General features: G+C 37.3%; 1 protein-coding gene across 15 annotated transcripts in view; it reads left to right on the forward strand.

Annotated features, from left to right (window-relative positions):
- The window catches only part of LOC143036396 (E3 SUMO-protein ligase RanBP2-like), a 381,916-nt gene that overhangs the window by 31,610 nt on the left and 337,358 nt on the right, over window positions 1-12,948 (forward strand). For all 15 annotated transcript variants that reach the window (XR_012967350.1, XM_076203706.1, XM_076203712.1 and 12 more), the window contains exons 6-7: window positions 2,386-2,506; window positions 2,610-2,819. Coding sequence is in view for 14 of the 15 variants with exons in the window: in XM_076203706.1 (XP_076059821.1) it covers window positions 2,386-2,506; window positions 2,610-2,819 (331 nt within the window). In the remaining variant the exon portion in view is untranslated. The remainder of the gene's footprint in view (window positions 1-2,385; window positions 2,507-2,609; window positions 2,820-12,948) is intronic.

A 12,948-nucleotide genomic window follows, 5' to 3' on the forward strand; every position in this document is an offset into this window, starting at 1 on the left:
ATCCCTTGCAGTGAGAACTTCAATGTAATACTCCTTTGTTGTTGTTTGCCCTTGTGGAGTATACCTGTAGTGGATAACACTGATAATCCAAAAAAATGTCCACATAACTTTGACATTGTTTTGAATTTGTCATGCCTTTTTTGGTTGTGGAGACACAGATGACTTCCATTGGCTAGACTGGGCTTTTGTTTCTGGGTCGTAGATGTGGACCCACAATTCGTCTCCAGTTATTACTTGTTTCGGGAAATTTTAATCATTTGTTGAAGCTTGAAGCATGCCCTGTGGAGTTTCAGCACGAAATTCCTTATGCACATGAGTCAGGAGACACGGGACAAATTTTGCTGCCACTTGTGTAATGCCAAGATCTTCTGTCAAAATCTCTGAAACACTTGTCCGTGGGATACCAAGATTGTCTAATTCTTGGACTGTCAGTTGCTAATTGTAATTGATTGCAGTCATCATACATTCATTATTTTTGGGTGGCCTGCTTGTTGAAGGTGAATGTGGATCACTTTTGACAGATTCTTGGCCTTCTTTGAAATGTTTGTACCACATCCTTTTCTGTGCTTCACTCATTAGATTATCCTGGAATGCCTTCTTAATCATTTGAATAGTTTCCACTGATGAATATTCAAGTTTGCAACAAAACTTTACACAGGTTTGCTGATGGTCAAGCAGCACACACCTTAACTCAATGTGTCAGGCTAGTAACTAAATTGTCACATGGGACTATGGTCGCTCACAGATCCGCAGAAGGGTCTTCTGTCAGTGTCTGCCAACCGTTGTTAGAATTGCAATACCAGTTCTGAAAGTATTTGTACATACATACATATACCAAGGCTTTTTCCCCCTTACTACCCGAGGTAGCCAAAAAAGGAAAAGACAAAATCATTCCCACTCATTCCTTCCCTGAAAACACTCCACACCCCTCCACCCTCCCTACCATCTTAGCACCTCCTAGATGACGGGTCATCCCTGCACCTTGTCCATTGCCCTGGGTCAGAAGCAGTGTCGCAAGACACAGCACATCCACAGCAAGGCCGCTTCATTAAATCGGCGACCCCCCCTCTCTCTCCCCCCATATAAAGGAGAAGACGGGTAGAAATCCCTTTGGGCTGCGTCAAAATTTTGCTCACACACACTACCTCACCCCCTATCCCCCCGTCCATTCCACCTCATGCATCACAACATCTTCCATATACAACCATTCTCCATTCACCCCTGTCATCTGTCCTCTCCCGTCCTTCCTCAACAGACATTCCCCTCTTCCCCAAAGCCCCCTTCACCCCATCCATCCATCTCATCCTAGGACGTCCCCTCATGTTCCCTTCCATGTAATACTCCTTTGTAATGGGTGGATATTTTCTGGACAGACCTCATATCCATTTGACCATCAATGGGATTGTCAAACAGTACACACCTTCACTCAACTGTGTCTGGCTGGTAACTAAGTTGTCACATGGGACAAGAATCGCTCATGCATGCGCCGAAGGGTCTTCTGTCAGTGTCCGCCAACTTTTGTTAGGATTGCACTACCAGTTCTGCAAGTATTCATAATGGGTAGATACTTTCCGTACAGACCTCATATCCATTTGCGCTTCATGATGTCTGCGTAGGTGTCATCATATTGAAGAGGTTAATACATTACCAATACAGAATAGGCCTGGTCAAATCTTGAAACTGCTTCAGATGCAACCATCACACAGGACACAGAACACCTCGTACTACAATGCACCATGCTAACATTTCCCTTGACAACAATATATTACATATTCCCTGAGTGACTTATTGTCCTGTCTGGAGGTTGTTGCTGGATATCTGAGGGGTGCTGGTCTTCTGCAAGAGACCAGGGTTAATGGATTGATTAAAAGAATGAGTAAAGACTAGCAGAAAGTGTTGAAAGCAGATGTGGATGGAGTGAACTTGAGGGAAAAACTGAGAATGTGATGTATATATGGGTTGGAGGGGACCTCAGCCAAATGGGGAATGTCTCTAGTAGGAAAGGGAGGAAGATAAGAGATGGGTGAGGATGGAGAATGCTTATCTATGGACAATAAGTTAATGCAGCCCAATGGGACTTAGCATCTTGTTTGTTTTTGCATGAGGGGATGAGGAGGGAATGCTGTCAAGTTAATAAAGTGGAAGGGCTCTGCTTTGAATGTGTTTCCTCATGCTCTTGCTTTGGAATCGGGCAGGGGCAGACTGTGGTGATCTTCATGAGGAGCTAAGATGAAATGGAAACAGATGGGAGTGGGATGGGTTGCAGGTGGGTGAATACTTTGGCCGGCTAACTCCAGTATAAGACTAAAACTCCTCTTGGTAGATAGTTCTACCTAAGTATGACCAGTTTGTAGTTTCCTCAAATAATGTTTACTTGTTTTGCAGGTTTGACGAGAAATTGAATGGTGGGTTAGAAATTATTGGAAAGGATTCAAATGTTGGTCAGTTGTTGATAGGTCAGCTATATCTTCACATGGCTACTGTACTCCTTCATCCTACCAATAAGGTTTGTAATTATTCTGTCATGATTTTACCACCTAATGGACCTTTCTTCATTGTAAAATTCATGTCTTTGATTACATATTTTTCATATTTATTTCACTTTAAAGGATGTCATGAATCAGGACCAGACCCTTTCAATTGGGGCTCTGTTGCTTCATGCCTGCCATTACCCACCAAGTGACACAGGCGGACAGGCCAGAGCAAGTGGTCGAGATCAACACTGGTACAAAATAGCCTGTCACCGTATGTCTCAGGCCACACATACACTCAATGGGCTTTGTAAAGATGAAATAGAGAAATCTGAATTTCTGAACAAGGTAAGTGACCTTGAAGGGAAGAGTAAGGATGAGATGGATAGATGGTGTGAAGGGGGACATATGGTAAAAGGGGGGGGGGTAATGTCTCTTAGCAGGGAAGGGAGAAGGTAAGATATTGATGTGAGAATGATAGTGCATGGATGAGAAGTTGATGCAGCCAGGAAGGATCTCTGTATCTTCTCCAAATAGTTGTGAGTGAACAAGGAGGGATGCTTTGGCTGTTGGGCCCTTCATCCACAAGGAGCTCAGATAAAAGGGAAAACAAATGTATGAGGTGAGTGAAGGGTGAATGCATGTCTTGACTGGCCAACTTGCATGTAATCTGGGGGAGGACTTATAAATTGTATGTACAGCCATGGCTGAAAGTTCATGAGCTGCAGCCAATATAGGCCAGGCTCAAGCAAGTGGATTTTCCACTTCCCTCTCAATGTAGTACCACCTCATTGAGCAAGTTGTTGGTAGTTAGGTATGTAAGAGATATACAAGTAATGTATCACTAATTGTTTTGGCCATATTTTTTTATATAATTACAAAAGATAGCTGTATGTATGGAATACACATGAGTAGAAGTATAATTAATAACGTATGTTACAGCAAGTACAAAGAGTACAAGAAGAAGCTGAGAGAGGAGTGGGAGAGGGTGAAAGATAGAGTAGAACTAGGACTGGAGGCAAAGATGGTGTGTGGACCAAGAAGGATGGGAGGAAATAAAGGGAAGGGTAGGGAGTTGTGGGATAATGAAACAAAAAAGGTTGTAGAAGAGAATAAATGATTATTCAGGGACTAATTGGAAAAGAGGGCAAGAAACATACGAGAGGTATAAGGGAAAAAGAAGAGCAGATGTAAAATGAGGTAAGAATATGGCAGAAGTATTTGAAAATGATGAATATTTTTTGGAAGGAAATTAAGAGAGGAAGGGGAGTGAATCAAGTAGAGAAGAAAAGTTAATAGGTGCAGATAGAGAGATGATAATGAAATAAGGGGCAATGAAAGGATGGGCAGAGTATTTTAAGGAGTTGCTAAATGTGGAGGAAAGGTAGGGAAAGCTGGTTGTATTGGGAGTCACTAAGAAAATTACAGCAAAAACCATCCTTGTTTGAGTTTGGTCGGCTATGAGTGAGTCGGACGGTATTCATAGCTGTTGTCGGTAATTTTGCAGAGGATGAAAACGTAACTTCTCTTTGATCAAATTTCATTGAAATAACACATTTTAAAGAAAATAGGTCAATGCAACCATATGCTAATTTTTATATAAGATCGTGCATTTCAGCAAAAACCGTTCTTGTTCGAGTTTGGTCACCTATGAGCGAGTCGGTCGGCAATTTTGCAGAGGATAAAAACGTAACTTCTCTTTGATCAAATTGCATGAAAATCACACATTTTAAAGAAAATAGGTCAAATAATATAACCATATGCTAATTTCTTATATAAAATTGTGCATTTCAGCAAAGACTGGACAGTATTCATAGCTGTTGTCGGTAATTTTCAGAAGATAAAAATGTAACTTCTCTTTGATCAAATTACATGGAAATCACACATTTTAAAGAAAATAGGTCAAATAATGCAACCATATGCTAATTTTTTTTATATAAAATTGTGCATTTGAGCAAAAACTGTCATTGGTTGAGGTCTGCAATTAGTGAGTCGGATGGTATGTGGTTGGTAATTTTGTAGAGGATAAAGACGTAACTTCTCTTTGGTCAAATTACATGGAAATCACACATTTTAACCCTTTGACTGCTGCACTGGATTCATTAGCTGTTCCCAGAATGTGTGATTTGGCCATGAAAAAATTAAATTGCTTTTATAATATTTTTCCATACCTTATTTTGATAATGAAACTATGAGAATAACATTCCATACTTTTATTTCCAAGAAAAATGAAATTAAAGCCATTAAAAACACTTTTTTTTTTTTTTTTTTTTTTTTTTACAAAAAAGTGTAAATATCACTATTCACATAATGCTCATATATTTGTTATATCATACTCAAATTATTCATAATGCTAAGTTTGTTCCATAGAAAAATAAATGCTGAGTTTGCACACTGAAATTCTAGAAAAAAACAACATGAAATTATCCTTTTCTTTATGAATTGCTACGAAATACAACTATATGTTGGTTCAGCCTTGTTGGTCCACTGCAGGACCAGCCTATACCCTAGGGGACGATACAGCCTTTATATATCACAAAAAAAAATGCGTATACCCATATAAAATAAAATAGATTTCATATGTGAAGACATACAAATAAGCCATTTCTTACTCACATTCTCATCTTTTCTTGTACTTCTTTTTAGTGTGGTACAACACCTCAAAGCATGGAATACATACTCGTAGTGGGGGATTACCTGGACAGAATTTGCAAACGAGGGTAGTCTGCTTTCTTTTACACAAACCTTTCCCATATTTTTTGCATTTGTTTGGTCTTATGCTACACACCTTACAGTCTGGCTTATGTTTTCTGTCATCATTTTGGCCAAGGAAATGCCTCTCATTTAGCCTAAGATCTATGGAGCCTTTTACTCTATGTCCCCTGGTTCTCTCCCTTCTCCTTTGTGAGTAACCTTGTATAAGTCCCATTATTACCTTTTCTCTGTATTTTACTGAAGTTAATGTTTTGTTTGGGTTTTTGATGTTATAACAAATCAATGAATTTACAAGTTCTACCTCAATTACAAAGTGCCAAATACACTGGTACCACTTCTTGTTCCTTCTGTTGAATGGATAAGAAGCACATAGTTGATCAAATCTATCAACCCTTCCCATGAACTGGTTATACTCTACTTGGATACTAGGCTTATCTACTTGTCTATTCCCTTTCTTTGATTTTATTTCAACCTTCTTTACCCCAGAGTCACCTACAGTGGATAACATATTTACTCTGGCTTTATCTTGCCATGTGCAGGCAAGCAATTTGTTGTCCTCTCTTGTCAATATGACTGGGAGTTCACCTCTTTTTTGTTTTTTCTGTATTTCTTTGGGCAGTCCCTTTCTATTGGCCCTAACTGTACCACAAGCACCTATATTCTTTAGTCTAAGTTCATCAAAAAGAATGACACTGGAATATAAATTGTCAACAAAAAGCACATGGCCAATGTCTTCCAACCCATCCAACAAAGAAATAACTACTCTTGTTCCTAAACTTACATTGGGTGCTGTCTCTTGATCTTTACCCGTATAAACATTGAATCTCAAGAGGTAACCAGTTTTTGAGTCACACAATGACCATACTTTTATGCCCCATTTTGCTGAAGGCTTTGAAGGAAGGTATTGTTTGAAAAAAAATCTACCTTTGAATTTCAACATACTCTCATCTACACACAACTCTTTGTTAGGTCTCTACACCCTAGTATACAAATCTTTGACAATTTCTATAACTGGCCTAATCTTATACAACCTATCATTATGATCCGCTGTTTCATTATCAACAAAATGAAGGAAGGACCGAATGAGCTGAAATCTATTTCTAGTAAACAATGATCCAAACCCTGGTGTCCTAGTCATCCAGAAAGCATTGTCAAAATATGATTCAATGGATGGCTTGTGAACCAAACCCATGGCTATTTCAAGAGCTATGAAAGCTTTGATTTCTGAAGCTGAGACATCAATCCATTTATGGTAATAAGACCTAGGAGATACTGGGCTCTGTTTGTCTATCCTTTGTTTTACAAAGGCGGAGCATGCCGACAGGAGACCTTTTGATCCATATCTAGGTCAGATGCAAAAAAAAAATCATATTAATAATAAAACAATAAATAAAAACTATGATAATGTAAATAACAAATAAAATACATAAATAAATGCATAGGTATAGTTAAATGATAAAAAAACAGGTAAATAGTAAATAATAATATAGTGACATATAACTAATAATAAATGAAGATCAGACAGACAAATGATAACAAAACAAAAACAAATAATATAAGATAAATTATAATCATTACAGCATCTTACTTAGGGATTTATCTAAATGATTCTTAAAGCTTCGAACTGAACTACATTGCACTACCTGTGCAGGAAGTTTATTCCATTCATTTACTACACGGTTGGCAAAGTTGTTTCTACCTACTTCCAATTTGAATCTATTTCCAGACAGTTTGAGACCATTGTTTCTTGTCTGATTCTCATTCAATGTGAAAATTTTGTCACTTTTGATGTTGTCAATTCCCTTTAAAATTTTAAAGACCTGTATCAAGTCACCTCTGAGTCTACGCTTTTTTAGGGAAAACAGATTCATGTGTTTTAGTCGATTTTCGTATGATTTATTTTTGATATTTGGAATCAGTTTTGTGGTTCGCCGTTGTACTTTTTCCAGTCTGTCAATGTCTTTAATGAGATTCGGTGACCATACAGAAACAGCATATTCCAAATGTGGACGAACTAACGATTTATATAGCTTGTTAATGAGTGATGGACTTTTGAAATCAAAAGATCGCGCAATCAGTCCCAGAATCTTATTTGCTTTCTCAGAGGCTGAAATACACTGCTTGGATGATTTGAGGTCATTACTGATAATTACGCTGAGATCTTTTTCACTATCCACTTTTGTTAACGAATTACCAAATAATTTGTAATCGTACTTGCTGTTATTTTTACCTATGTGCATTACCTTGCATTTACTTGTGTTAAATTTCATTAGCCACTTTTCAGACCATTGCTGTAATTTATCTAAATCTACTTGAATATCTAATTGGTTTGAGTGATCATTTGCCACTCCGCACAGTTTTGTATCATCAGCAAATTTGGAAACAGTAGATTTTAGTCCATGGTCTATATCATTTATATATACTATGAATAGAAGTGGCCCAAGAACGGAAACCTGAGGAACTCCACTTGCAACACTTTTCCATCCAGAAGTTTTTCCATTTAACCCTGGACAGGTAGCGTGGACAAACTCTCCCGGCACAGGTAGCATGGTGTCATATCTGTTACTTTCACTTTGGGCGCTTATACCCAGTTACCATTATGCCCTTCTTTATTTATTTTATTATATTTTAGTAATATAAAGACTCTACTTTCTACTAGTGAAGGAGAAAAAAAAAACGCTGAATATAAAAATAACACTTTACTTACATGATTACGAATATTTTTGTAAAAATAGACATTTGGTCAAATAACAGGCACTGTACACTTTAAAATACCAAATTCCACTAATAACAAGTGTTTTCTTGAAAGTAGAAGAGTTCCTGAGTTGATTGATGTAAAAACATTGTTGATTGGAGCAAAACTGCAAAATCTGTATAGAAAAGAAAAAGTGTTTATTTTGTTTTTTTTGTACAAAATCACTAAAAATTTTGGTGTGAAAGGAAGGCTATATCTATAGTAGTAATACTTATTAGATCTGGATGAAATTTCCCAGAAGTCATCTACAATAATTCTAGATGACAATAAAACCTTAGAAAATGATATTTAGTAACTATAAACTAAAAAAAAAGGCTTAGTTTTAATGTAACCCTTACTGTGCGCAATTTACGTAAAAGAAAGGCATATTTAGAGTACTAATAATTGATAGATATGCATGAAATTTTGCAAAAGTAATTTACAATGGCCCTAGATGAAGATAAAAAATATTAAAAATTATATTTTGTAAGTATAAACTGGTAAAAAAAAATCATTCGTGAAACTTACCACGCGCGATGGCACTGGTCACAGATGTAGTTGACATGCTAGTTACATGCAGGTTTATGGCACTTTGCACACAAAAGCTTGGTCCTGGCATTAGAAGAGGAAGGGCAGAGAGGGCATATGCCTCAAAAGTCACTATAGAAGGCTCTTCTTCATCGCTACTCACGAAAAGGGCCTGCAAATACTCTTCCTCCATCAGGCTTCTCTTTGCCATGCTGAAATCTGATAATAGAAAAAAATTGAAAATTAGAAATTAGCCTCAAAATAAAATTTTCGCTGCCCTCCGATCCAATATGGCGATTGGTACGGGTAGCTACAACATTCACTGATATTTTCCGATAAACACAATAAAATTATTTCACTAAGTAATAATGCAGTAATGTAAAATGCAAAACTTTTGCAACTGCGTGACTTACCCGAGTTACGGTAGCGTGGTGTCAGATATGCACCATTTACAACTTTGGAGGGCGATAGCGGCTGAACGTTGTGGAGCAGAGGTGACACACATGTTGCTTTCACTGAGGCCGGTGAATGACTAACGGTCCCTGAAATACAAGCGAGATCATGCCAGGCGTCTATGCGCAGAAACCAAAAAAACGTGTTTTGCGCAGCGTCCTGGTGCGGATCTGACACAACCCTACCTGTCCAGGGTTAAAACAACTCTCTGTTTTCGACCATTCAACCAATTACTAGTCCAACCTAATAGGCTACCACTTATTCCATGCAAAGCTAATTTAGTAAGTAGTCTTTCGTGTGGGACGGTATCAAAAGCTTTTGCAAAGTCTAGATATATTAAATCTATATTGTTTCTTTTGTCATAATTCGAGATAACTGTGTTGTAGAATTCGAGTAAGTTAGTCACGCAAGAACGTTTCCGTCTGAAACCATGCTGGCTATCATTTATCAAACGGTTACTTTCTAAATGATGTTCGATAGCATCTCTGATGATAGTTTCCATTATTTTTCCTCCAATTGAAGTCAAACTTATAGGCCTATAGTTATTTGGTTTCTTTTTGTCACCTTTTTTGAATATAGGAGTAATGTTAGCTAGCTTCCATTCTCTTGGGACATCTCCGGATATGATGGATTTCTTGAAAATAATTTCTAATGGAACAACAATCTCATTCTTAATTTCCTTTAAGATTCTTGGATGCCAACCGTCCGGCCCTGGTGTTTTATTAACTTTGAGTTTGTCTATACACCTTTTAATTTTTTCTTTTGTTATATTTACCGTAGTAAGTTTACCCCTGACTTTTCACAGATTTCAGTTTGGAATTCACTTTGAGGTGTTTCGTTTACGAATACCGAGCTAAAATAATTGTTTAAGATATTACACATTCCTTCATTTGAATATTCAAGTTGACCGTCAGCAGATAATAGTTGACCAATGTCATTCCTAACAACCTTTTTATCTCTAATGTAACTATAGAATTCTTTGGGATTCTCTTTGGATTTATCAGCGATGTTCATTTCATATTGTCGTTTTCTTTTTCTTATTGTCTTTTTTAAATCTCTCTGTATTGATACATAATTTTCATAGTCATTAGATGCACCCGAGCACTTATATTTTTCTTATAAGCCTGTCTCTTTTTAGCAATATTTTTTTCAGTTTCTTTGTCGAGCCACTTTGGGTGAGCCTGATTTGGGGGACGTCTGTCCTTAAAAGGAATGTAAGTTTGAATCATCTTAGTGAGCGTATTTTGAAATATTTCCCACATCTGATCTACAGGTCTTTCGTTTAATTTTGCCTCCCAATCTGTAAGCTGAAGCTCCTGACGTAGTCCTATGAACTAAGCTTTACTGAAATCGGGTATTTTAGAAACACAAGTATCTATTCTAAAATTGTTTAGGAGTTTGAATCTAAGTAAGTTGTGATCGCTATTTGCAAACAGATTCACCGACTTCTACATCAGTTACCATGCTTTCGTGGCTAGTGATCAAAAGATCGAGTAAGTTTCCATATCTTGTGGGCTCTTTTACATGCTGAATTAAGTAATTGTCACCAAGAAAATCAATCAAGTGACTACCTATATGGCCATGTTCAAGGGTCATCCAATCAATGTCAATAAAATTGAAATCACCCATTATCAATAAATCCCGGTTGCAGAAACTAGACAGTTCTTGAAATAACAGTTTGTCGTCTGCTAATGATAATGTCTTTGGCCTATATTCATTTTTTGTCCATTTGTTTGGGTTAACTCAACCCACAAACTATCATATGCATCCTGTTTCACTTTCTCTAAAACACAAGCATAAACATTGTTTTTAACATACAATAGAACACCCCCACCTTTCTTGTGGTTTCTATCCTGATGAAAGTGTTTAAATCCCGCAATATTAGATGCAGCTTCGAACTCTGTACCATTTAACCATGTCTCAGTTATTCCTATCATATCGGGATTTTCGCTTTTGACATACGCCTGTATTTCTTGAAATTTGTTCCTAATACTACGAGCATTAAAGTACATGATATTTTTTCCTCCACTATAATTACATACATCGTGATCTTTTGTCTTCCACTGTCATTACATCCCATCTTGATATTTTGGCCTTCATTGACATTCTGTCCGGTATCCCTTCCTAAAATTATATTTTGTCCTTAAGTGACATTATATCCTACCGTGATATTTTCTCCTCCATTATCATTACATCCTATCGTGATATTTTGTTCTCCACTTGTCAAGGGGAAAAGTTACCCCTTTAAAATTTTGGAAATACTTAGAAATTGATTCATCATCCAGCTCTAATATTTTTAATTTACTATTGTAATGATTAGAATTAATTATAAAGAAATCCATAAAAGGAACTGGATTCGTTAACAAACATGTTAAAAAAAATGTTACTATGTAAACATTAAGTCCTAATCTCGCTATCGGACATGGAGGGTAAAGAACGGGCTCATTGTTTTGAACTAGTCTATCTACGTGGCATATTGGAGAAGCCACGAAAGCTCTTCAAGACAGCCGACCCAGGCTGCTAAATCACAATCCGAAATAATCCCTTCACAAAGGGAACCAGTCCTGGAGTAAAATGTACTATTGAAAGGGAACACGAGTTTGCAACCCCCCCCTTCCCCGGTTTGGAAAGTTTATGGAAGTTCTGGAAGAATAAATACAGAGAAAAGATCGAGTTTCCTTTCAACCAAGAATGGAAAAATGGACTAGGACCCACTTACCCAATCCCCATGTCCTACCAGACGACTAATCTGCAGTCCAGTACCAACCCTCATCCTTCGGTTTGTGTGTCATTGACACAAGGAGCAGCGGAAAAATGATCACTTACCCGGAGAGAGCGTTGCAATCTCTATCAACTGAATCAGTGTTGATCGGAACCTATGGTATTTTGAAGTATTGATATGTCTGTCGCGTTTCGCCGCGACACACTATCATTACTTCCCATCGTGATCTTTTGTCCTCCACTGTCATTACATCCCATTGCGACATTTTGTCCTATGACATTACATCCTAATGTGACATTTCGTCCTCTAGCGACATTACATCCTATCATGATATTTTGGCCCTCATTGACATTCTGTCCGGTATCCCTTCCTAAAATTATATTTTGTCCTTCACTGACATTATATCCTACCGTGATATTATCTCCTCTATTATCATTACATCCTATCATGATATTATGTTCTCCACTATCACTGACATTATATCCTACCGTGATATTTTCTCCTCCATTATCATTACATCCTATCGTGATATTTTGTTCTCCACTATCATTACTTCCCATCGTGATCTTTTGTCCTCCACTGTCATTATATCCCATTGCGATATTTTGTCCTATGACATTACATCCTAATGTGACATTTCGTCCTCTAGAGACATTACATCCTATCATGATATTTTGGCCTTCATTGACATTCTGTCTGGTATCCCTTCCTAAAATCATATTTTGTCCTTCACTGACATTATATCCTACCATGATATTTTCTCCTCCATTATCATTACACCCTATCGTGATAGCTGTTTGTCTCTTTGGCGACTAAGTCATAAATCTCTTCCGGGAAAAGTTTCTCAAAACATTCATATGGGTTCAGATGATCCATATCAATTATCTCCTGCCTACTTGTAAATCTAAAATTTTCTCCAACTCTGGGGGATTTTCGACATCTACTTCCTTTACTGTAGTCCATAATGAATCAAGACTTGTTCTTGGTTGGTGAGTCACCTCGTCTTTCTCAGCATCACTTTCCTCTTACAGACTATATTCAGCTCCACTCTCTGAGTCAGAGTTCACCATACAGGTGGCCTGTAATGTTTCAATAAGCAATTTGTACTAGAATGGTTAGTACTAATGAACATGAGTACTATGATTACTAAAATCATAGTACATAGTACTATAATTTGGGTAAAGTTACTAAAATTAGGCTAAAGGGAAATTGGCATGAGCAATTTTCTTGTGGGAATTCATCTCTATAAAATTCCCCATAAAAAAATGTATATATTACCTACCTGGGATGACGAGGAGTTTAGTAAATCACCACTTCTATTTGAT

Source organism: Oratosquilla oratoria, chromosome 20, assembly GCF_046742065.1.
Source record: "Oratosquilla oratoria isolate Oo_2021 chromosome 20, ASM4674206v1, whole genome shotgun sequence".
Classification (NCBI taxonomy): Eukaryota; Metazoa; Arthropoda; class Malacostraca; order Stomatopoda; family Squillidae; genus Oratosquilla; species Oratosquilla oratoria.